Consider the following 27,418-nt stretch of genomic DNA (forward strand, 5'->3'; position numbering starts at 1 on the left):
CAATCTGTTTCCTTTTGTTTTGTTCTGTTTTCATTGTGGCAGTAACCAAATCAGTGCCCAAAGGATTTTTTTTTTTTCGGTACGCAGGCCTCTCACTGTTGTGGCCTCTTCCATTGTGGAGCACAGGCTCCAGAAGCACAGGCTCAGCGGCCATGGCTCACGGGCCCAGCCGCTCCGCGGCATGTGGGATCTTCCCGGACCGGGGCACGAACCCATGTCCCCTGCATCGGCAGGCAGACTCTCAACCACTGTGCCACCAGGGAAGCCCTCCCAAAGGATTTTTTAAAGGAGACACTTTTTCTCAGTTTTTAGTACTCTTCTGATGAATTAAAACATTTTCTGTTTTGAAGAATACAGAGCACTGGCAAATTCTTATATATATAATATAAAAGAGATTTCTTATACCAATGTTTTGCTTTCAAGCATGATAGATTTACTTCCTTGCCTCTGAAACTTTTCTCTCACCCTTTAGATTGAATTTACCTATTGTGCTAAAACATAAAATATTGTATCATTTGAATAATAAGTAATTTTGGATTACTGCGTAAAATAACTGATGAATTACAACTTTTTTTTGTTAGTATTTCCTGTCTTGGACATTGCTTTATACTATGTCAAATGTGACAGTTCACTATAACGCAAGATGTTTGTGTATTACTGTCCTGTTTAAGCTTTAAAATCCATATAACGTAGAATTAGCAATTTAAAAGATGAATTATGTCATGAAGCTCAATATTAAAAAAACAAACAACCCAATCAAAAAATGGGCAGAAGACCTAAATAGACATTTCTCCAAAGAAGACATACAGATGGCCAAGAGGCACATGAAAAGATGCTCAACATCACTAATTATTAGAGAAATGCAAATCAAAACTACAACGAGGTATCACCACACACCCGTTAGAATGGGCATCATCAGAAAATCTACAAACAACAAATGCTGGAGAGGGTGTGGAGAAAAAGGAACCCTATTGCACTGTTGGTGGGAACGTAAATTGATACAGCCACTATGGAGAACAGTATGGAGGTTCCTTAAAAAACTAAAAATAGAACTACCATATGACCCAGCAATCCCACTACTGGTCATGTACCCTGAGAAAACCATAATTCAAAAAGAGACATGCACCCCAGTGTTCACTGCAGCACTATTTACAATAGCCAGGACATGGAAACAAGCTAAATGCCCATCAACAGACAAATGGATAAAGAAGATGTGGTGCATGTATACAATATAATATTACTCAGCCATAAAAAGGAACAAAACTGGGTCATTGTAGAGACATGGACGGCTCTACAGACTGTCATACAGAGTGAAGTAAGAAAGAGAAAAACAAATATCGTATATTAACGCATATATTTGGAATCTAGAAAAATGGTACAGATGAACCGTTTTGCAAGACAGAAATAGAGACACAGATGGAGACAACAAACGTATGGACACAAAGGGGGAAAAGCGGTGTGGGGAGAGAGTGGTGGTGGTAGGATGATTTGGGAGATTGGGATTGACATATATACACTAATATGTATAAAATAGATAACTAATAAGAACCTGCTGTATAAAAAAAATAAAAGAATAAAATTCAGAAAAAAAGAATTATGTCTTAAGTAGTAATAGGAAATTTTATATATGTCCCTGTCTATAATGAAGATATAATATAAAATATTATTAATAGTCTAAAAAGTAAATTTGTTTACATGCCCATCTTTATTTACTAGAAAGAACTTATGTTTTGAAATTGCATGTTTATACAATTGTGGGTCTCAGTCTTTCTCCCTCTCTCAAGTAATGATATGTACTAAGTCTATCTTTTTATACAAAGTTTAAAAAGTACAAGTTTCTTAAGCAGTGAAGAGCATAGTGTTTAGAATTTATATTAGTCCATTAAAATATAATTGATCATAATTAAAATTATTTCAGGTAACAAAGATGATAATAACTTTTGAGGTTTATTCATGAACATGACTGATTTTTCTTTTTTTTTTTTACTTTGCTTTACTTATTTATTTATTTTTTAACAAATTTATTGGAGTATAATTCTTTTACAATGGTGTGTTAGTTTCTGCTTTATAACAAAGTGAATCAGCTATACATATACATATATCCCTATATCTCCTCCCTCTTGTGTCTCCCTCCCTCCCACCCTCCCTATCCCACCCATCTAGGTGGTCACAAAGCACCGAATTGATCTCCCTGTGCTATGCAGCTGCTTCCCACTAACTATCTATTTTACATTTGGTAGTGTATATATGTCCATTCCACTCTCTCACTTTGTCCCAGCTTCCCCCTCCCCATATCCTCAGGTCCATTCTCTAGTAGGTCTGCATCTTTATTCCCATCCTGCCCCTAGGTTCTTCATGACCTTTTTTTTTTAGATTCCATATGTATGTGTTAGTATACAGTATTTGTTTTTCTCTTTCTGACTTACTTCATTCTGTATGACAGACTCTAGGTCACTAGACTCTGCCTCACTACAAATAACTCAATTTCGTTTCCTTTTATGGCTGAGTAATATTCCATTGTATATATGTGCCACATCTTCTTTATCCATTCATCTGTCGATGGACACTTAGGTGCTTCATGCCCTGGCTACTATAAATAGTGCTGCAATTAACATTGTGGTACATGACTCTTTTTGAACTATGGTTTTCTCAGGATATATGCCCAGTAGTGGGATTGCTGGGTCATATGGTAGTTCTATTTGTAGTTTTTTAAGGAACCTCCATACTATTCTCCATAGTGGCTGTATCAATTATATTCCCACCAACAGTGCAAGAGGGTTCCCTTTTCTCCACACCTTCTCTAGCATTTATTGTTTGTAGCTTTTTTGATGATGGCCATTCTGACTGGTGTGAGGTGGTACCTCATTGTAGTTTCGATTTGCAATTCTCTAATGATTAATGATGTTGAGCATTCTTTCATGTGTTTGTTGGCAATCTGTATATCTTCTTTGGAGAAATGTCTCTTGAGGTCTTCTGCCCCGTTTTGGATTGGGTTGTTTGTTTTTTTTGATATTGAGCTGCATGAGCTGCTTGTAATTTTTGGAGATTAGTTCTTTGTCAGTTGCTTCATCTGCAAATATTTTCTCCCATTCTGAGGGTTGTCTTTTCTTCTTGTTTATGTTTTCCTTTGCTGTGCAAAAGCTTTGAAGTTTCATTAGGTCCCATTTGTTTATTTTTGTTTTTATTTCCATTTCTCTAGGAGGTGGGTCAAACAGGATCTTGCTGTGATTTATGTCATAGAGTGTTCTGCCTATGTTTTCCTCTAAGAGTTTGATAGTTTCTGGCCTTACATTTAGGTCTTTAATCCATTTTGAGCTTATTTTTGTGTATGGTGTTAGGGAGTGATCTAATCTCATACTTTTACATGTACCTGTCCAGTTTTCCCAGCACCATTTATTGAAGAGGCTGTCCTTTCTCCACTGTACATCCCTGCCACCTTTATCAAAGATAAGGTGTCCATATGTGCGTGGGTTTATCTCTGGGCTTTCTATCCTGTTCCATTGGTCTATCTTTCTGTTTTTGTGCCAGTACCATACCGTCTTGATTACCGTAGCTTTGTAGTATTGTCTGAAGTCAGGGAGTCTGATTCCTCCAGTTCTTTTTTTCGTTCTCAAGATTGCTTTGGCTATTCGGGGTCTTTTGTGTTTCCATACAAATTGCAAAATTTTTTGTTCTAGTTCTGTGAAAAATGCCAGTGGTAGTTTGATAGGGATTGCATTGAATCTATAGATTGCTTTGGGTAGTAGAGTCATTTTCACAATGTTGATTCTTCCAATCCAAGAACATGGTATATCTCTCCATCTATTTGTATCATCTTTAATTTCTTTCATCAGTGTCTTATAATTTTCTGCATACAGGTCTTTTGTCTCCTTAGGTAGGTTTATTCCTAGATATTTTATTCTTTTTGTTGCAAAGGTAAATGGGAGTGTTTTCTTGATTTCACATTCAGATTTTTCTCATTAGTGTAGAGGAATGCCAGAGATTTCCGTGCATTAATTTTGTATCCTGCTACTTTACCAAATTCATTGATTAGCTCTAGTAGTTTTCTGGTAGCATCTTTAGGATTCTCTATGTATAGTATCATGTCATCTGCAAACAGTGACAGCTTTACTTCTTCTTTTCCGGTTTGGATTCCTTTTATTTCTTTTTCTTCTCTGATTGCTGTGGCTAAAACTTCCAAAACAATGTTGAATAATAGTGGTAAGAGTGGGCAACCTTGTCTTGTTCCTGATCTTAGTGGAAATGTTTTCAGTTTTTTACTATTGAGAACAATGTTGGCTGTGGGTTTGTCATATATGGCCTTTATTATGTTGAAGTAAGTTCCTTCTATGGCTACTTTCTGGAGGGTTTTTATCATAAGTAGGTGTTGAATTTTGTCAAACGCTTTTTCAGCATCTATTGAGAAGATGATATAGTTTTTATTCTTCAATTTGTTAATATGGTGTGTCACATTGATTGATTTGCATATATTGAAGAATCCTTGCATTCCTGGGATCAACCCCACTTGAATATGGTGTATGATCCTTTTAATCTGCTGTTAGATTCTGTTTGCTAGTATTTTGTTGAGAATTTTTGCATCTATGTTCATCAGTGATATTGGCCCATAGCTTTCTTTCTTTATGACATCTTTGTCTGGTTTTGGTATCAGGGTGATGGTGGCCTCATAGAATGAGTTTGGGAGTGCTCTTCCTCTGCTATATTTTGGAAGAGTTTGAGAAGGATAGGTGTTAGCTCTGCTCTAAATGTTTGATACAATTCACCTGTGAAGCCATCTGGTCCAGGGCTTTTGTTTGTTGAAAGATTTTTAATCACAGTTTCAATTTCAGTGATTGTGATTCGTCTGTTTATATTTTCTGTTTCTTCCTGGTTCGGTCTCAGAATGTTGTGCTTTTTAAAGAATTTGTCCATTTCTTCCATGTTGTCCATTTTATTGGCATATATTTGCTTGTAGTAATCTCTCATGATCCTTTGTATCTCTGCAGTGTCACTTGTTAGTTCTCCTTTTTCATTTCTAATTCTGTTGATTTAAGTCTTCTCCCTTTTTTTCTTGATGAGTCTGGCTAATGATTTATCAATTTTTTTATCTTCTCAAAGAACCAGGTTTTGGTTTTCTTGACCTTTGTTATTGTTTCCTTCATTTCTTTTTCATTTATTTCTGATCTGATCTTTATGATTTCTTTCCTTCAGCTAATTTTAGAGTTTTGTTGTTCTTCTTTCTCTAATTGCTTTAGGTGTAAGATTAGGTTGTTTATTTGAGATGTTTCCTGTTTCTAAAAGTAGGATTGTATTGCTCTAAACTTCCCCCTTAGAACTGCTTTTGCTGCTTCCCATAGGTTTTGGATCATCGTGTTTTCATTGTCATTTGTTTCTAGGTATTTTTTGATTTCCTCTTTGATTTTTTCAGTGATCTCTTGGTTATTAAGTTGTGTATTGTTTAGCCTCCATGTGTTTGTATTTTTTACAGATCTTTTCCTGTAATTGATATCTAGTCTCATAGCGTTTTTGTCAGAAAAGGTACTTGATATGATTTCAATTTTCTTAAATATACCAAGGCTTGATTTGTGACCCAAGATATGGTCTATCCTGGAGAATGCTCCATGAGCACTTGAGAAGAATGTGTATTCTGTTATTTTTGGATGGAAGGTCCTATAAATATCAATTAAGTCCATCTTGTTTAATGTGTCATTTAAAACTTGTGTTTCCTTATTTATTTTCATTTTGGATGATCTGTCCATTGGTGGGAATGGGGTGTTAAAGCCTCCTAGTATGATTGTGTTACTGTCGGTTTCCCTTTTTATGGCTGTTAGCATTTGCCTTATGTATTGAGGTGCTCCTATGTTGGGTGCATAAATATTTACAATTGTTATATCATCTTCTTGGCTTGATCCCTTGATCATTATGTAGTGTCCTTCTTTGTCTCTTGTAATAGTCTTTGTTTTAAAGTCTATTTTGTCTGATATGAAAATTGCTACTCCAGCTTTCTTTTGGTTTCCATTTGCATGGAATATCTTTTTCCATCCCTTCACTTTCAGTCTGTATGTGTCCCTAGGTCTGAAGTGGGTCTCTTGTAGATAGCATATATACGGATCTTATTTTTGTATCCATTCAACCAGTCTATGTCTTTTGGTTCGAACATTTAATCCATTTACATTTAAGGTAATTATCTATATGTATGTTCCTATGACCATTTTCCTAATTGTTTTAGGTTTGTTATTGTAGGTCTTTTCCTTCTGTCATGTTTCCTGCCTAGAGAAGTTCCCTTAGCATTTGTTGTAAAGCTGGTTTGGTGGTGCTGAATTCTCTTAGCTTTTGCTTGTCTGTAAAGGTTTTAATTTCTCTATCAAATCTGAATGAGATCCTTGCTGGCTGGAGTAATCTTAGTTGTAGGTTTTTCCCTTTCATCACTTTAAATGCATCCTGCACTCCTTCTGACTTGCAGAGTTTCTGCTGAAAGATTAGCTGTTAACCTTATGGGGATTCCCTTGTATGTTATTTGTTGTTTTCCCTTGCTGCTTTTAATATTTTTTTGTGGCATTGAATTTTTGATAGTTTGATTAATATGTGTCTTTGCGTGTTTCTCCTTGGATTTATCCTGTATGAGACTCTGTGCACTTCCTTGACTTGATTGACTATTTCCTTCCCCATATTAGGGAAGTTTTCAACTATAATCTCTTCAAATATCTTCTCAGTCCCTTTCTTTTTCTCTTCTTCTTCTGAGACCCCTATACTTCAAATGTTGGTGCATTTAATGTTGTCCCAGAGGTCTCTGAGACTGTCCTCAATTCTTTTCATTCTTTTTTCTTCATTCTGCTCTGCAATAGTTATTTCCACTATTTCATCTTCCAGGTCACTTATCTGTTCTTCTGCCTCAGTTTTTCTGATATTGATTCCCTGTAGATAATTTTTAATTTCATTTATTGTGTTGTTCATCATTGTTTGTTTGCTCTTTAGTTCTTCTAGGTCCTTGTTAAATGTTTCTTGCACTTTCTCCATTCTATTTCCAGGATTTTGGATCATCTTTACTATCATTACTCTGAAATCTTTTTCAGGTAGACTGCCTATTTCCTCTTCATTTTTTTGGTCTGGTGGGTTTTTACCTTGCTCCTTCATCTGCTGTGTGTTTCTCTGTCTTCTCATTTTGCTTAACTTACTGTGTTTGGGGTCTCCTTTTCACAGGCTGCAGGTTTGTAGTTCCCGTTATTTTTGGTGTCTGCCCCCAATGCCTAAAGTTGGTTCAGTGGGTTGTGTCAGCTTCCTGGTGGAGGGGACTAGTGCCTGTGTTCTGGTGGATGAGGCTGGATCTTGTCTCTCTGGCGGGCAAATCCACGTCTGGTGGTGTGTTTAGGGGTGTCTGTGACCTTATTATGTTTTTAGGCAGCCTTTGTGCTAGTGGGTAGGGTTGTGTTCCTGTCTTGCTAGTTGTTTGGCATAGGGTGTCCAGCATTGCAGCTTGCTGGTCGTTGAGTGGAGCTGGGTCTTGGCGTTAAGATGGAGATCTCTGGGAGATTTTTGATATTACGTGGAGCTGGGGGGTCTCTGGTGTACCAATGTCCTGAACTTGGCTCTCCCATGTCAGAGGCACACGGCTGACACCCACCCGGAGCACCAAAACCCTGTCAGCCTCACGGCTCAGAATAAAAGGGTGAAAAAAAGAAAGAAAGAAAGGTAAAATAAAATAAAGTTATTAAAATAAAAAATAATTATTAAAAATAAAAAAATTAAAAAGTAATAAAGAAGAGAAAGAAAGACGGAAAGAAGTGAGCATCCAAACTGAAAAAGAAATCCACCAATGATATCAAGTGCTAAAAACTATACTAAAAGAAAAAAGGACAGTCATAACCCTAGGACAAATGGTAAAAGCAAAGCTATACAGACAAAATCACATGTAAAACTATACACATATACACTCACAAAAATAGAAAAAGGAAAAAAATATATATGTCATTGCTCCCAAAGTCCACTGCCTCAATTTGGGATGGTTTGTTGTCTAGTCAGGCATCCCACAGATGCAGTGTACATCAAGTTGATCGTAGAGATTTAATCTGCTGATCCTGAGGCTGCTGGGAAAGATTTCCCTTTCTCTTCTTTGTTTGCACAGCTCCTGCGGTTCAGCTTTGGATTTGGCTCCACCTTTGCGTGTAGGACACCTGAGGGCGTCTGTTCTTCGCTCAGGCAGGGCGGGGTTAAAGTAGCAGCTGATTAGGGGGTTCTGGCTCATTCAGGTGGGGGGGGGCGGGGCACGGGAAGGGAGGGGTATGGAATGTGGGGCGAGCCTGCCATGGCAGAGGCTGGCATAACGTTGCAACAGCCTGTGGTGCGCCGTGTGTTCTCCCGGGGAAGTTGTCCCTGTATCACGGGACCCTGGCAGTGGCGGGCTGCACAGGCTCCCAGGAGGGGAGGTGTGGATAGTGACCTATTCTTGCACACAGGCTTCTTGGTGGCTGCAGCAGCAGCCTTAGAATCTTATGCCCGTCTCTGGGGTCCGCGCTGATAGCCATGGCTCGCACCCGTCTCTGGAGCTCGTTTAGGTGGCGCTTCTAATCCCCTCTCCTCGCGCACCAGGAAGCAAAGAGGCAAGAAAAAGTCTCTTGCCTCTTCTGCAGTTCCAGACTTTTTCCCGGACACACTCCTGGTTACCTGTAGCACAGTAGCCCCCTTCAGGCTGTGTTCACACAGTCAACCCCAGTCCTCTCCCTGGGATCTGACCTCAGAAGCTGGAGCCTCAGCTCCCAGCCCCCACCCGCCCTGGCGGGTGAGCAGACAAGCCTCTCAGGCTGGTGAGTGCTGGTTGGCACTGATCCTCTGTGCGGGAATCTGTCTGCTTTGCCCTCTGCATCCCTGTTGCTGTGCTCTCTTCCATGGCCCCGAAGCTCCCCCCACCCACCCCTGCCACCCACCGTCTCTGCCAGTGAAGGGGCTTCCTAGTGTGTGGAAACTTTTCCACTTTCCCAGCTCCCTCCCACTGGTGCAGGTCCCGTCCCTATTCTTTTGTCTCTGTTTTTTCTTTTTCCCTACCCAGGTACGTGGGCAGTTTTTTGCATTTTGGGAGGTCTGAGGTCTTCTGCCAGCGTTCAGTAGGTGTTCTGTAGGAGTTGTTCCACATGCAGATGTATTTCTGATGTATTGGGGGGGGCAGAAGGTGATCTCCACGTCTTACTCTTCTGCCCTCTTGAAGGTCTCCCTACTGATCTTTCTTTATTCAGCTATATGATGCTTGTTTACTTTCACCCTTGTTATAGGTGAGAAATGAAACTCGTCAGTTCACTTTTCTTTTTATTAACAATGCTGCTAAAAGTTTTGTTTGTAAAGTGAGATAATCATCTGAGGATTTGAATAATGCATACCCTCAAATTTTTCCTCTTCTCCCCTTCCCTTTATTCTCTTAAATATTTTTGAAGACTCCAAAGAACTTTTGTAGAAGATTGTGTGTATGTGTATATATTTATACATACATATATACATATGTATGTGTGTATATATATATATATATATATATATACACAAACACACACACGCACACATGTACACATACACACACACACCACACACACATTTCTGTTTAGGAGCTAAAACAGAAAGATTAAAAACACCAAAATATACAAGTGTACATTCCATTGCCTTCAGAGCAATGAGATCATCACATGTCATTCAGCCTCTGGAAAATTCCACTGTATTCTTATGAGAAGATGAGAGTGAAAGACAAGTAACCTCTTAGTTTTATTATGAGATAGTTTTTACTTCCTAGACTCTCTGAAAAGGTCTTAGGGTCCCTCCTAGGAGTCTTTCGATCATACTTTGAGGGCTGCTGTCATAGATAATTGAAAGATAATCAAATCTTCAATTGTAATGTATTTGCATATATTCAGATTTCCAAAGTTTGTCCTAATAATGTAGTTTACTAAATTTCAGTCAATAAGAAAGAGTATTATATGTGTGTATATCAACAGGCTAATTTTTTTTCTTTTCTTCAGTTATGGAAATTCTTGAAGCCCAATACTCCGCTAGAATCCCGGATTTCTAAGCAGTGGTGTGAAATTGGTTTCCAAGGTGATGATCCTAAAACAGATTTTCGAGGAATGGGACTTTTGGGACTGTACAATTTGCAGTAAGTAAAATGAAGAATGGTTGAGTTTTAAAGTGATGTTCTGATCTCCTCATACTGAAATGTCAAAGTTGATTTATTAGTTCCAAAAACCACTTCCCAGGACACTCCAGGAAAACATTCAAATCCTTTGATTTGAACTCAGGTTCATAAAATTTTAAAAGCTCCTACCATCTTCCTTTTATCTGGCAAACTTCATGGATTCTTTTAAACAAATCTCAAATTTATTTTTAACTTTTTGTTATGAAAAATTTCAATTATATTCAAAAACAGAGGAACGATTATAAAGAACCCCCTTTACACTGATCACCCAAATTCAGTAACTATTGAGATTTTGGAATACTTGCAACACTTGTTTTTTTGGTAGAAGTGTGTTAATGAAAATCCTATGCTGTTTGTTGTTTCACCCTAATATTTCAATATATAGCTCTAAAAGACATCAATATTACCTTACATTAACCACAATGACATTATTACACCTAACAAAATTAACAATGATTCCTTGGTATCATCTATATCCTGACTATATTCAAATTACCCAATTATCTCAAATATGTCTTGTTACAGCTGGTTTGATCTGATCCAGTTCCATGTAAGATCTATGCATTGCACTTAGTGATTATATCTCTCTCGTTTTTTTTTGGTCATCTTATTTTTCTTTAATTAATTTTTATTGGAGTATAGTTGCTTTACAATATTCTGTTAGTTTCTGTTGTACAGCAAAGTGAATCAGCTATACGTATACATATATCCCCTCATTTTTGGATTTCCTTCCCATTTAGGTTACCACAGAGCATAGTGTTCCCTGAGCTATACAGTAGGTTCTCGTTAGTTATCTATTTTATACATAGTATCAATAATGTATATATGTCAATCCCAATCTCCCAATTCACCCCCCACCTTGCCCTCTTGGTAGACATACGTTTGTCTTCTACCTCTGAGTCTCTATTTCTACTTTGCTCTCTGGTCCTTTTTTTTTTTTTTTTTTTTGCGGTACGCGGGCCTCTCGCTGCTGTGGTGGCCTCTCCCGTTGCGGAGCACAGGCTCCGGACGCGCAGGCTCAGCGGCCATGGCTCACGAGCCCAGCCGCTCCGCGGCATGTGGGATCCTCCCAGACCGGGGCACGAACCCGTGTCCCCTGCATCGGCAGGCGGACTCCCAACCACTGCGCCACCAGAGAAGCCCCTCTGGTCCTTTTTAATTAAATCAGTCTCTCCCCCTCCCTCCTCTCCTTTTGCCCCTCCATCATGTCATTAATTCATGCAAGATTCTAGGTCAACTGTCCTATAAAATATCCCACAATCTGTATTTGTCTGTTTGCATTTGTACCCACCCCCGGTATGCCCTGAAAATCAGAGGTACTCAGAAAGAGTTGAATAGGTTCATGTTGACATCTTGGTGGGAGGCCTGCATCATCCCCACTCTCAGTCTTATGCTGAGATGGATCAGAGGAATCACAGCCTGATGGCTCCATTATAAAGTCCCCATCAGCCCTTTATCTAACCATTTCCTCCAGTTATCTTCACTGAACCAATTAATTGGGCAAAGAGTGCTTTTTTAATTCTGTTATTCTTCCCACAGTTGTTGCCTAAAATTCTGTAGACAGTTTCCTTTATTAAATACGGTTATTTGGTTTCTCTAAAATATAGGCAGGGGACTTCCTTGGCGGCACAGTGGTTAAGAATCTGCCTGCCAATGCAGGGGACATGGGTTCGAGCCCTGGTCCAGGGAGATCTCACATGCTGCAGAGCAACTAAGCCCGTGCGCCACAACTACTGAGCCTGCGCTCTAGGGCCCGCGAGCCACAGCTACTGAGCCTGCGTGCCACAACTACTGAAGCCCGCATGCCTAGAGCCCATGCTCAGGAACAAGAGAAGCCACCGCAATGAGAAGCCCGTGCACCGCAACAAAGAGTAGCCCCCCGCTCACTGCCAACTAGAGAAAACCCGCACGCAGCAACGAAGGCACAACACAGCCAAAAAAAATATTTTTTTTAAATAAGTAAAATAAATAAATTAAAATATAGGCAGGACAGCTGCTCAAGTAAATAAGTTGCCAATTTTCAGAGTGAGGAATTGGTGCCCTAGTCCCCTTGTTAGTGATCAAACTTTTTTTTTTTTGTCTTTATAGTTTTAAATTATCACTTTAACTCCTGGTTTTTGTGTGTTTATGTGATTTAATAATTGTGCTCATTATTTTTTTCATGCTTAAATTGGGTCATTTGTAGCCATTACTTTTCAAGAAAAAAGGAGTCCTTTTAGGTTGGCTCTTGTGTCCTTTGACACTACCCTACTAATGAGGATAGTGATATATTTTTAAAAGAAAAAATGGCATTTTTAATGGCACCCATTTCCCCCTAAGATCTTTTATTTTAAATTTAGGAAGTTTAATAATCACCCATGCTTTTATTTTTAAGATGGTAATTTTTTAATACAATTTTTAAAGGTTACACTCCATTTACAGTTATTACAAAATATTAGCTATATTCCTCGTGTTGTACAATACATCCTTGTAGCCTGTCTTATACCTATAGTTTGTACCTCCCACTCCCCCACTCCTATTTTTTCCCTTCTCTCCCTCCCCACTGGTAAATGTTTTAAATGTTACACTATTATGTAATGTGGGTGAATAAAAAAGTAAATTTTGATGACAAAAGTGGTGTTACAAGTAAGTGGGTAAAGGATGAGCTTTTAAATAAGTAGAGCTGGGGCAATTAGCTTTCCATTTGAAAATTAAATTAAATTAAATCTCTACCTTGCCTCAGTTTATAAATTGAATGTCAAAAACAAATATTTACAACTTTTAGGAGAAAATCTTTAAGATATGTGAGTAAGGAGGGATCTCTTAAAGATAAAAACCAAAAAAGCACAAACTGTAAAAGAAAAATCAATAAATCTCACAAATTAAAATCAAAATCTTCTATAAGCCACCATAAATAAAATGAAAAGAAAGCCAAGACTGACACATAATTGATAAAGGATCTATATCCAGTATATTATTATCTGTAGGCTTATTTATTTGAGGACATTTTTAGATATACTGGACCAAGAAATGTGAACAGAAACCTAATTCTAATTCAAACCTATTCTATAAACGTAAATGACCAACAAAATATGAAGAGACTCAATTTCATTAATAATCATGGACATGTTTACTAAATTTGCTGACTAGCTTTGAACTTTTCTGAGAGAAAATTTAAGAGGTTGTTTTATCTGTTAGATATATGCAGGAAATACACATCAAATTAAATAATACATGCTATATGTAGTTGTATTTTTTTATTTATTTTTATTTTTTTGCAGTACGCGGGCCTCTCACTGTTGTGGCCTCTCCCGTTGCGGAGCACAGGCTCCGGACGTGCAGGCTCAGCGGCCATGGCTCATGGGCCCAGCCGCTCCACGGCATGTGGGATCTTCCCGGACCGGGGCATGAACCCGCGTCCCCTGCATCGGTAGGCAGACTCTTAACCACTGCACCACCAGGGAAGCCCCTGTAGTTGTATTTTATAATTGTCTTTATGAAGTATTTTTTATGATATATTTTTGAGGGTATGTAAGCTTTTTGTATGTGGGAAGGGAAACTTCATTGCCCCTTTCTTCCCAGAACAGAATTTTTTTAACATCTCTAAGCTCCATAAGATATTTTCATCCAGAATTCTAACACCCCGTGAGTATTCTCCAAGAAAGTACATTTGAACTTTTATCACCTCCTCTAGTCTCATCCTTTCTCTGCCCTTTGGCTGTCACAGCCTCTTACCATGTCCCTTCATCCAGATTTTTTCTGCCTTCTGAGGGGCCTCCTCCTGCCTTCCTAATAAGAATCTATAACCCTCATTAATAAGAATATCTTTGGCTTGTTAGGGAATGGTAAAGTTCATAATTAAAATTTCAAACCTACTCGAATCATTCCCAAATATTTGTGTGTTTTACAACTACCCTATTATACTGTCATTATATTTGGAAAATTCTATTATGAAAAGCTGTTCATTATCTGGAGGAGCTGACACAGGTTGTATGCTTATGCTGGTGTCCATCTCTGAATCCAAAATGGCCTCAAATTGGATTGAAATGAATGTATTCAAAAGGTATGGAGTTATGGTTTTCTTTCCCTCCAACTGCAGGTATTTTGCAGAAAGGGATGCTGCAGCAGCACAGCAGGTCCTATCTGATTCTCTTCATCCAAAATGCAGGTAATTGAAAATGAAAGGTGGATTAGGCTTTGTGGATTAGGTAGAATTAATTTCCTATATAGCTCTATTGATAAGATTCTCAAGAGGGTCAGCCCACCAGAAGTGAGGCTTAAAGCTCTTCCAAACAAGCCCTTTTGACAAATGCTGAATAGGAAGGTTATAATGTCAGGTACTTGTTTACAGGATTTAGGATGTAAAGTGGCACTGTTCAAGTGAGATGTGTACTTGAGGGGCTGATAACATCTCTGGTGTCTAGGAAGATTGAGGAGGTGGGCATAAAAGAAGGAGAAAGCAGAGTATGGAAGAAACAGTTCAGAGACAAGGGACCACAGTGGGGGAATAGAGGGAAGAATGGAAGTCTTGAAGTCAGGGACCAAGTGAGAAAGTCTAAAATTGCTGAGGCTCTTTTTTTTTTCTTAATAAAATTCTAGATTCTAAATTGTTTGCATTTTCATTTACCTTTCTAAATTTTTGTCTTTAACTGATTACATTAGGGATATCACTAAAGAGGAAATAAGGTATTTTTCTTTGCTTTTGTTTTTTCTTGCTTTTATGTTATTTTACAATAAGTATGGGTAAGAATTTTTAAAGTAATATAAATTCATGAAAAATTTTCAAAAAGGAAACATTTCCCAACTTTTTATGTAATATAGTTCATTACATTGGGCTGTTTTGATGAAGGAAAAACCAGATTAGACTGACCTGATAGAAAATGTCAAAGAGCCTTTCTACAGCCATGTCTGTTGGAGAAACATTTTGAAACTTCACCTAAAGGCTGACACATTACCACACATTTCTGCTCCCATCTACTCCAAGAGAGGGACATTTCTTCTGGGAATTTTGCTGCACAGAGCAAATCTCCTCTTCTATTAATGTCTTTCTAATTGTATTACTATAAAGAGTGTATACATGCTTTAGTTACTCTTATTATAGGAGTTCTATTTTGTACTCATAGTTTTGTATCACTTTTTTCTCATCAGCATGACAGGTTATCTTGTTAGTGTTCATGTTTGCTAAATAAGTCCCAAATTTTATCATACCACTCTCAAAATCTATAAACAGGTTGACTTTGTGGCTTCCCTCCCATCTTACTATTATACTTACTCTAGCTTCAATTGGCTAAGATTCATTAAATTATCCTATACTTTCCAAATTTATAATTATAATTTTTTATAAGTTTAAATTTTCATTTTCTTTACGTTTTACTTTCTTTGAGAAAAGCACTAAAATCATAACTCTTTCTTCATATATCACATGGTTAAAATCAAACTGTTTTAATTTTTTAACTACATTGTCTGAATTACATGTTTCTGTAATGTAGAGACTCAAACCTCTCTGATTAAAATTGGCTGGGGAGTCTGTGTGCACTGACATTCCTTGGAGAAGCATCAATTAAAAGACATGAATCCTCCATGGTCCTTGCGAAGTGACAATAAGCTTAAAATATTTTTTTTTATTAACCATTGGAGAGGGATTGATTTTGTCTATGAGCCATTCTCAAAGAAAGACTTTATAATTTTATATCCTGTGTTGGCCACTAGAGAGGAATTATTTGAGGGTGTGATTACTCTTATTTAAGAAGAGACTAGTATTTTTGTGTGTGTGTATATGTGTGTCTGTGTGGGCACGCACACACTTTGTCCCTCAAGCTACAATAAAATTGACTAGATAAATTTCAAGTATTAATCACTTCAAATTGATGGTAAATGTCATTGAATACAAATCAGAATGTTTTGAAAATGCTACTGTCCTTCACAAATGTCTGAAAGAAATATATATTAACCCATAGTGATATCAACATAGTTTCTTTCAGGCCCTGAATATTTCAGGTGTTGAATAGGGAGATGTCATAAAATACTAAGGAAAGTTCTTTCCTGTCTACCCTTCAGCAAGCATTATATGTTATTTCTCTTGTGAAGATCAATCTATTGAATTCTGAAGTAACTTGAGAGATAAAAGTAGGTTCAAGTTTAAGAGAAGAATTTTGATGGCTTGTATTTTTGTTTGTTTGTTGTGTGTGTGTTTCCTGAAGAGAGGAATTCCTTCTGTTTGGGCCAGGATATCCTATAAATAAACAAATGAGTGGAGGTCATTTGGCCTTTTCTTATATTTCCAATGCAGATAGATTTAATTTAACAAAATACAGAGATACTATGTATTTACAAAGGTTTGTTGAAGAGAAAATAGGTGCTTATAAATTTGTTTATATAAAATTTCTTGAATTTCACATCTAACTCATTTCAGTTTGGATATGAGTCTTTTAAGTAAAAATCTCCTGATGCCTCTTTGGCTGACTTGTTGGTTTGTTAATTGGCACTTGCACTTTAAAAAGAAGTGGCTTATTTTAACATGAATTAAAGACAGTTACTTTGAATTAGAGCCAGTCATTTACAGAGTAGAAAGTAAGTATAGTAAAATAACAGTTTTGCATCATGTTTTTGTGGGCCTGTGTTGTGTGTGTGTTACACGTGTGTCTTTTAATGTAGTGTTTGCACTGTTTTATAAAGAACTCTCCTTTCTCCTACTTAGATGGAAGCTAAATGTTCATAATAACTCTAGTTTTAAAATTTTATTTAATTCCAAGGCTAACCACAATTTTTAGTGTAGAACACTGAATGAAAGTTCACATTGGCCACAAAGAAGAGTGCAACATGGTTCCTGCCTACAAGATATTGGCAGTATGGAAGTGGGTGAGAATAGGGGGAATAAGAAAGTACACAAAGTAATAGAATGCAAGTCAGTATTTTCAGAATGCTTTTATTATAGAACCCTTTCTTCAGTCTTATTCAGAAATTCAAGTTATAAAAATGGATTAAAATTGAGCTACTATGATTTAGCTGTCTTAGCTTAGCCAGAGGAAATGCCACAGCACTTGTTGGAACAGAATTTTTAAAACCTATAAGTTCTTCCTTCCCTTATTCCCTCCCTCCCTCTCTCCCTTTTATTCTTTCCTTCTTTCTTTTTTTCACTAACTCAATTATTTATCAGTAAACATTTATTTGGCATCTGCTGTGTGCCAGACATCACAAATAAGGCTGAGTAGGATAATTGCCATGAGGGAAAACCAAACGAAATGCAGTGGGGAATCATGACTGAGGTGGCATCTTGCTAGAGGAGGAAGTATTATTTGATAATTAATGGATAATATAAAAGAGTATGTTTGGCCTTTAGGTCTGTCTCTCACTGCTGTACTATAGTGAATAAGGGATAAGTAGCATGGCTTTAAATAACTCCATTTCTGAGCTCCATATAAATTGTATTGTGGCTTTTTAGTTAATAACATTTAAATTGATTAGTGTTTGATAACTGAGTTACAGACATCCCCACATCTAGTCAACAGTTTTAACAAAAACATTAAAGGAGAACAGGTATAATTAGAGAAGTCTTATTTATTTATTTACTCATTCATTCATTTATTCAGCAAATTCAGCAAAGCAGAATGGGAGAAGAAAAGGATGGATAAAGCAATTGGGTGAGTGTGGGACTTCATATATAAAGATTGTCAGAAGAGTACTGCAAAAAATGACAAGGATGAAAATACACTTGTCCTGATGGAAATACATAATCCAGTTGAATTTTGGAAAGGACCTGTTTATATGTTTTTGTATTTACTTGTATGATTATATGATACTACTTTGCCTGTGACCAAGTGATGAAGTTTAGAAAGTTATAACTGTATGGAAATGATTTTCAAAAATCATAATTTGGAATTGTATTTGCTAGTCTTCTTTTAAGGATTTCTATCAAGTATCAGGCTATTAGTTAAAAGTTTACTTTAGAAGGTCTTTTTTTATAATGCCCCATTTCATCCAAAAATATTTCTGAGCAGAGAACTCCTTTTTTTTTATGTGCTGGATTTATAATACCAGAGAGGACTTAAGGACTCAGTTTCACTTAATTTTAGATAGACATGTAGAAAATGGACTAGAAAATATACCCTGAGTGTTAAGATACTAGTTAAATTTTTCCTCATTTTAAAGGTAATATAAGATTTATTATAGAAAATTTCAAAAATATAGCAAAGTAAACCAAAAAAATCACCATAATCATATTACTGTAATATACCCATATTAATATTTTGTGGCATTTCACTCTAGTTTTTCTACACATTTGTGTGTATAATAAAACTTGGTTTGTTCTATACACAATGTTTTATATCCTGCTTAAATAATCTTTAGAAGTATGGTTTTTACTAGTTGTAATATGTTATATGAGATTACCATAATTTATTTCATCAATCTTCTTCTTTAGGATATATAAATAGTTTACATGTCTTTGCCATATAAATAATGCTGTAATGACTATTATTGTATATAAAGCTTTGTCATTTTCTGTTTTTTTCTCTCATATATTTGGGAATGGCATTACCAAGGCAAAGCATATGAACTCTCAATTCTCTTGGCATATATTATTAAAATTTTCTGGTAATTTATAAGATTCAGGGTTTTGATAAGTTGGGGAGAGAAGGGAAATCTGACACTCTGATAATAGCAATTTAAATATCAAATTGTCATTTTTTGAAATGCTTACTTCTCATATGTGATATACAGTTGGTGTGGCTTGCACTTTACAGGTACTCGTTTGCAATTGTGGGCATCAATATAACTGATCTGGTATATAATCTACTGGTGAGTGGAGCTCTAAAAACTCATTTCTACAACATCGCTCCAGAAGCTCCAACATTATCTCACTTCCAGCAAACATTCTGTAAGTGTCCTGTTGCTTAATTATTGACATAGGTTTCTATAGAACACTCTAGACAAGGGTTGAAGCTGAGAGATCTTTGTGATTTGGCTGCATTGGAGCCTTTGAACTTCCTCCTTTGGTTTTGATTTTGTTTTCTCATTCACAACCTACACATATTTTCAGGCATTATGAATATTTCCTCGTTCCCAGCTCTTGCCTAATAAATATCAATGTATCAACTTCCCATCTGACTTAAAGACATCAGAGATGTCTTTCTTCCTCTGATCCAGCATGGCATAACACTTAAGAGTGCAGGCTCTGAAGACAGCCTGAGTTGACTCTCAGATCTACGTTAACTACCATCTCTAAGCCTCAGCTATCTCATCTATAAAATGAGTCTTTTCCTCATAGAGCTGCTATGGAGGTAAAATGAGACGAGGATAAAAAGGCTTTTTATTAGCTAGTCCCATAGTAGTGCTCAGTGAACATTAGAAAGAGAAGGTGGTGGTTTAATGGGTGATATAGATGGTGGTAGAGTTGTCATTGGTACTACTTTTACTGCTACCACTACTAGTGCTACAGAAGGTAGTGTTTGCAGCCCTTTCTAAGTGTAGGTGCTAGTAGAGGGAAGTATTTTTGACCCTGAACCAGAGCCTTATGTTGTCCTTGCCTGAGGGGTATCCTTTGGGGTGGCAGTTGTGCTGAGGTTTCAGAAGATAAAGAACGAGACCATTTAGTAGAGCCCTGAGATGCTATTCTCTAATTTTAGAGGCAGAATCCTAAAATGTAGCTGTGTGTCATTATAATCCTTGCTGGCCAGACATAAACTGGTTTGGAGGAACATAGAACGATAGTCTACCAAGTCTTCAAGCAATCTAAGCAATTTAAAGGAGAAATGTCTTTTAAACCATTTAAACCATGCTTACTGCACTGAGGGCCTCGTACCTGAGCTTTCTTAGCAAGAAAATTTCAAAATTCTTCTCATGTTTCTTTCAGGCTTTTTTCTGCTGTTATGTGCTAAACAGGTCTGCCACTCTTTCTAAGTATGGTTAAGATACAATCATTCCACCCCAAATCTACCACAGGAGAGTGTTGTTCCGCAGTTCAATTTTAAAATGTGATAAAGTCACAAGTTAACAGCCATTTACTTTATCTAAATTCCTAAATTAAGAGTGATTATGTTATCTAGGATTCTGTCTTCTTTTACATCTGCTTAAGCAGGACTTCCAGTTAAAGATGACATAATTAGTGTATGCATTATGCTCCCTTCTGAAATTACACTAAAGTTAATAGAAAGGGATTTTTCTAAGAAAGCATAAACCCACAAGGATAAAAATCAGAAACAAAGCACGAAAATCTCATTCTGAAAGCTGGAAAACAGATTAAGTGGTAAATGATTTAGTAGTCTTGAGAGAGCAAATCCTTAACAGGTGGCATGGAAAGGTAAGAAGCAACCTGATTTATTCCACAGGACTCCCCAAAAGGTTCAAGAATTGGCAGCATTAGATATCTCAGAAATGAGGGTTGGGCTTCCCCGGTGGTGCAGTGGTTGAGAGTCCGCCTGCCGATGCGCGGCACACGGGTTCATGCCCCGGTCCAGGAAGATCCCACATGCCGTGGAGCGGCTGGGCCCATGAGCCATGGCCGCTGAGCCTGCGCGTCCGGAGCACAGGCTCTGCAACGGGAGAGGCCACTTTTTGGCCTTTCAGCAAAGGCCAAAGAAAAGAGGCCTTTTTGCAGTGAGAGACCCGCATACTGCAAAAAAAAAAAAAGAAAAAAGAAATGAGGGTTAACATAATAAGACCAAAAATAGCAAGATTGCTTGAAAATACGTTAAGAAGCTCTTAGAGGCCTAAATCCCCTTCTCCAGCAGACAGCTTCTGTCCTTCTCCCTCCTAAGCAGAGGCTGGTGTACTTTACAGGGAGAGAAAAATAAAGGGTCTCTGGTCTGATGAGAATCAGGTACAGCTGATGGCAAACCATACTGAAAGTGATGATGAAGACTGAGACCCAGGCTCCTTCTCCTACCCAATTCCTATCACTTTGGCAAGAGACTGACAAGGGCCTTCTCTGAAATCTGAACATCCCAAGAGAAAATAGCTGAAGATGCTGACCTCTGGGTCTCTCCAGTGAAGCAGCCCAGTCATATCACTCTACAGTCATGCTCACCATCAACAAACCCTACCTACATGCTCAGAGCTTCCAATCAGCTTTTAATCCAGTTGGCTTTTTATTTAGTAAAAAATACTTACAGGTAGCCAAGTATTACCAGATGTTTGAGTGTGATGGTTAAAAACATGTCCTCAAATTCTTTGATACTCCTCCCATTAAAAGGTAGATTTTTTTGTTCCTCTTACCCAGCCCAACTGGGCTGACCAGTTGGTTGACCAAGAGAATAAGCAGATTTGACACTATGTGACTTTTAGGGCTACATTAGAAAAGTATTTCATCTGTGGATAAAGAAGATGTGGTACATGTATACAATGAAATACTACTCAGCCATAAAAAAGAATGAAATAATGCCATTTGCAGCAACATGGATGCAACTAGAAATTATCATACTAAGTGAAGTCAGAAAGAGAAAGACAAATACCATATGATATCACTTATATGTGGAATCTAAAATATGACACAAATGAACCTACTTATGAAACAGAAACAAACTCATGGACATAGAGAACAGACTTGTGTTTGCCAAGGAAGAGGGAGTTGGGGGAGGAATGGAGTGGGAGGTTGGGGTTAGCAGATGTTAGCTATTATATACAGAATGGTAAACAACAAGGTCCTACTGTATAGCATGGGGAACTATATTCAATATCCTATGATAAACCGTAATGGAAAAGAATATTAAAATAAGAATGTGTATATATATATGTATGTATAACTGAATCACTTCGCTGTACAGCAGAAATTAACACAACATTGTGAAACAATTATACATCAATAAAAAAATTTTTTTTAAAGAAAAGGCTTTGATCTGAAGATCAGGGATTGAGCTGCCTTTGGAAGCATAAGCCACCATGTAAGGTATCTGATTCCTCTGTGTTGTGAAAAAGTCCAGCACATACAGAGCAATCATATGTAGGTAATCTGACTGACAGCCCCAGATGAGGTCCCAGCTGATAGCATCTACCACTAGACTTGTGAGTGAAGATGCCTCTAAATGATTCCTGCCACCAGCTGTCAAGTCACCCCCAACCTTCAGATCTTCCTAGTTGATATTCCAGGCATTGTGGATCCGTCCCTCCTCTACCCTTTCTGAATTCCAAACCCACTGAATTCATGAGAATATTAAAATGGTTTTTTTAAGCCACTGAATTTTGGAATAATTTCTTAAGCAGCCCTAGATAACAAGAACAGCAAGGAAAGCCTCAACCATGAAAGAGGGTCTAAAACAGGCAGAAATAAAGCCACTATAAAGAAACAGAAACCATGCAGAGAGAAGAAAACTTCAAAAATACGTATCATTAATATCCCCAAGAGATAAGAGAAGAAATTGCTACTATGAAACAAGAACAAGGTGCCATAGAAAGAGCATTCAGAGAATAAAAGAGTGTTCTTAGAAATTAAAAATCAGATAACAGGAATGAAATCTCCAAGAAGGATTAGAAGATAAAGCTGAAAACTTCCAGAAAGTAGAAGAGAAAGTATAGATGAAAAATATAAAATAAAGGTTGAGAAATTAAAGGACCATTCTTGAAAGTCTTATAAAAGGAGTGCCAGAAAAAAGAACAGTGAAACTAAGGGGGGGGAATCAAACAAATAAATCAAGAAAAATTTTCAGAATTGAAGGATGACTTTTCATATTTAAATATTTTTCATATTTAAACTAGTAAGCACCAGGATAATAGATTAAAATGGATTCACACTCAGGTCATTGTGAAATTTTAATATATAGGAAAGAGATGATTTTAAAAATTTCCAAATCTGTCACATAAAGAATTGGGAGTCAAGATGACATTGGATTTCTCAACAGCAACACTGTATTCTAGAAGAGAGTGGAATAATGTCTTCAAAAATTTAAGCAAATATTATTTAAAATCTAAGGGAATATGATTTCCAATTTTGAATTCTATACCCAGTCCAACTTACCAATTAAGTGTGGAGTAGAATAAACAAAATTTTTTGAGTGCAAAGTCTTAAACATTTTACCTTCTTAATTTTACCTTCTATAATTATAAGGAAGCTCCTGAAGGATATTTTTCCATAAAATAAGAGAGTAATCCTAAGAGGAATAAGTGAGGTACAGAAAGCAGGAAATCTATGAGAGAATAAAAGAGAAGAGAAGAGAAGAGGGGAAGGGAGGGGAGGGGAGGGGAGAGGAGAAGAGGGGAGGGGAGGGGAGGGGAAAGGATAGGAGAGGAAAGAGAAGAGAATCTTTGAGATGAGGGAAGTCAAAAAATCAAGCAATGGAAAATATGTTATTTAGAGCTATGGAGGTCAATAATCAAAGAATCAGCTGGAACAGTTGAAATGCTGCTTTAAGGAAGCAGGAATTAGGACAGGAAGTGTTGCTGGGTTTTTGTTTGCTCTTTGTAACAAGACTTATTAAACTATTTGACTCTATGTATAATTTGATGCTCAACATAACTAATTATTAGAGAAATACAAATCAAACTACAATGAGGTATCACCTCACTCTGGTCAGAATGGCCATCATCAAAAACTCTACAAATAATAAATGTTGGAGAGGATGTGAAGAAAAGGGAACACTCCTACATTGCTGGTGGGAATGTAAGTTGGTACAGCCACTGTGGAGAACAGTATGGAGGTTGCTTAAGAAACTAAAAATAAGGCTGCCATATGACCCAGCAATCCCACTCCTGGGCATATATCCAGAGAAAACTATAATTTGAAAAGATACATGCACCCCAATGTGCATTGCAGCACTATTTACAATAGCCAAGACATGGAAGCAACCTAAATGTCCATCAACAGATGAATGGATAATGAAGTGATGTATATATATATATATATATATATATATATATATATGTACACACACACACACACACACACACACACACACACACTGGAATATTACTCAGTCATAAAAAAGAAGGAAATAATGCCATTTGCAGCAACATGGATGGACCTAGATATTATCATACTAAATGAAGTAAGCCAGAGAAAGACAAATATCATATGATATTGCTTATATGTGGAATCTAACAACAACAAAAAAATACAAATGAACTTTTTACAAAACAGAGATAGACTGACCACAGACATGGAAAACACACTTATGGTTACCAAAGGGGAAGGTGGGGAGGGATAAATTAGGAGGTTGGGATTAACATATACACACGACTATATATAAAATAGATAACCAAGAAGGATCTACTGTATAGCACAGAGAACTAAAATATGAATATGAAAAAGAATAGACATACATATGTATAACTGAATCATGCTGTACACCTGAAATTAACACAACATTGTAAATCAACTATACATCAATAAAAAGTAAATAAAATAAATTATGTATAAGTTGAATGAAAAAGCAAATTTTAAAATATATACCTCTTTATGACTTGTTAATGGAAAATGTAAGTCCCCTACGTTTGTGATTACAGCCCCTCCTCTGACAACTAGATGATTATATTTACTCCTGTAACAATTCTGACCATTTCCAGCAAATAATTTTGAGGTTTTACTACAGATCAGATTCTGTGTTGAGGAAGACAGACATCTAAACAAATAAAACACAGTGGGAAGAATTTTGTTATTGAAGAAGTAAAATCTCACTCAGTCTGGACGTCAGGGAAAGCTTCCTAAAGCAAATTCCATTTTCCATGAGAAGTGAAAAATAAGTAGAAGGAAATATAGCAGTGGTGGCCTAGTGGTCCAGTGAGAGGGAGTGGCACAGACAAAGGCCACAAGACAAACAGTGTGGTGGATTCAAGGAATAGAGCATAGGATTTGGGGTGGGGGAGGGGTGTCTAGAGATGACAGTAGTAAGAGCAGGAATGGGGAAGGGGGATATCTTGAAAGAGTTTTGTAAGCCATTTGAAAGAGCATAAACGTAGATAAATAGGACCACTTGCTTTGTTTTTCTACCCCTCATACTTACCCTATTCTATAGTTACCATGTTCCTTAGGGAAGCCAGGGAAGCAATTCTGAGGGAAAATAGAATGAGTTTAGTTTTAGGTATACCAGGGGTGGGTTCCTTTGGGGCAAATAGTTGGCATTCTAATGAATAGTGGGCATTCTAATACAAGGTTGTGGAGCTCTGAAGAATTACAAGGGCAGATTTGGGATTCATTAGCATTAAGGAGAAAATCAGAGCCATACAGTGGGGAGCTCTTGCAGGAGAGAATCAAAGTTAGAATCATAGGAATTGACATATAAGAACAGGAATATTTATTTTGTTCATGACTATATCCACAGCACAGAACCTGGTACAGAATAGGTGCTCAGTAAATATTTGTTGGATGGATGGATGGACGGATGGATGGATGGATGGATGGGAGGGAAAAATATTGGCTGGTGTCCTTTTCAGGAGAAAGGAAGTCTAGTTACTCTGGAAAAATTTGGCCTTGTCCTGAATTGATAGGCTTCCAAGAGAATCTCAACCTGGGTGAGTAAGCAAGCAGTGGGATTACTTTTTTTTTAAGGCCCTCACCAGGTTTTAGAAATAGCAGCAATCCCATTGTGGATTGGGGTGAGGCAGAGGGACTCAGGCCTCTCTTGAAGAAGCAAACTGTGCTCTGAATTCGTTGCTCATCTATCAGACATGATCAGTTTTGCACCTCTTCTCTGTAATATTCTTGCAATTACCTGTGTCCTTGTGTCTCTGCAGTCTACTAACCGAATGCAGTGAAGCAAAACCAAGACACATTCAAGCAACAACAAATATGCTGCAGTCTTGGGTTGGAAAGCCAAATTATTATTCCAAACAGGTATTTCATCTAGATGAAAGAATATAAGAATATAATAGGTCTATCATTTTGACTTTACAGTATTATTCAGTGAGCACGGCACTGCCAAGTCAGTATGCTATGAAAATCACATTCAATCTAAAGCTCCACTGAACAGGCAGCTGCATTGAAATAAAGTAAGGTTAGGTGTAGTGAGCAGAAGGAAGTACAATAGCAAGAAGGGAAAAAAGAATTAGCTTTTCTTTGACCTTCAAAAGAAGGAGCTATTCAGTAGGAATAAGAACCAGAAAAAGAGAGTACACTGGAAAAGGCAGCAGATTTCAGGTACTGGCTTCCAGCTTCCAGCTATAATTGTGTGATTGTACACCATTCAAGTATCTCTTCTAAACCCAATGTCCTCATCTGCATCACCTATTCCATAAAGCTGCTGTAAGAATTAAATAAGAGACTATAAGCAATACCCTGACCCCTCTTTCCTCCCTCTGCTCTTCATGCCATTTTGTTAGCTTCCTTAGCTAGCAAATCATCATCTGAAATTGTCTACCTTGGTCCCTCTCCAAGAAACTGAGAATTGGGGAGCATAAGAACTCTACCTTTTTCTTGTATCTGTTACATATTTGTTAATTGGCAGATGGGCCAACTGATCAATTTGCCAAATGAATTTATGAACACTCTGTAATGTTATATAAATGAGTGGAGTTTTATGATTATGATATGTACCCTGGAAGCCAAGCCACCATTTCTACATTTTGATTAAAATCATGTTATACAGTGTCTAATTATTTTTCTGACAGGATAGAGAGAGTCCTAGGGAATCAGTTTGCAAGATTTACACCTTGACTTTTGTAGCCTTGAGAGGAAGGAGAATGGTGTTAGATTATTAACCACCCCTCTCCCTTCTACTCCTCTCCTAGCCTGTCTTTTAAACCTTTCAAAATGTTTTCCTGTAGTTGCATGTAAGGTAGAAAAAGGGTGAAACCAAAGAGATCTGTATTCTTCTAAAACTCTATGCTACCCTAGATCACTTCTAGAATGAGAATGTACATTGTGGAAAAGTGAATTTCTCATTAAAGTATTTTTCACAGTGCCTACTTATTATTGTCAACGGAGTAAATAACTTATTAATCATGAGGTACCAATGAGATGCTTTTAATTCATCAGTATTGGAAACCTGACTCTATATACAAAACAGGTCAGGTATGTTTATTTGAGCTCAGAAGCAAAGTCAGGAAAATTATGTGTGTATTTTATATAGCAAGGAAGAAGAAATTATAAATGATCATAGATTTTATTTAGAACCATAAAAATTATAGCATTCAGAAAGAAACCAAGGGAACTTAAAAAGAGGGCATCTTCTAAATCAATGGATTTCATACTTCAGTGACATGAGATTCATCTTACTGAACTGAGATGTCTGGTTGAATCTGGGAGGGTCTTCATTTTTTACAAGTACCTCATGCCATTCTTGGGATACTTTAGGATGGATAGATGATTGAACTCTTTTGGTTGAATAAGATACTGAGATGAGAGGAAAGAATTTCTGTTAGTGTGTGCTGAAA

The 27,418-nt window shown here is 37.2% G+C and overlaps 1 protein-coding gene across 2 annotated transcripts in view; it reads left to right on the forward strand.

The window, feature by feature from the left end:
• Positions 1-27,418, forward strand: part of ELMOD1 (ELMO domain containing 1) — a 111,379-nt gene that overhangs the window by 80,693 nt on the left and 3,268 nt on the right. For both annotated transcript variants that reach the window (XM_060304002.2, XM_030836119.2), the window contains 4 exons: positions 9,972-10,105; positions 14,223-14,291; positions 17,713-17,763; positions 18,865-18,998. In XM_060304002.2, coding sequence (XP_060159985.1) covers positions 9,972-10,105; positions 14,223-14,291; positions 17,713-17,763; positions 18,865-18,998 — 388 coding nt within the window. The remainder of the gene's footprint in view (positions 1-9,971; positions 10,106-14,222; positions 14,292-17,712; positions 17,764-18,864; positions 18,999-27,418) is intronic.

This window comes from Globicephala melas, chromosome 8, assembly GCF_963455315.2.
Source record: "Globicephala melas chromosome 8, mGloMel1.2, whole genome shotgun sequence".
Classification (NCBI taxonomy): Eukaryota; Metazoa; Chordata; class Mammalia; order Artiodactyla; family Delphinidae; genus Globicephala; species Globicephala melas.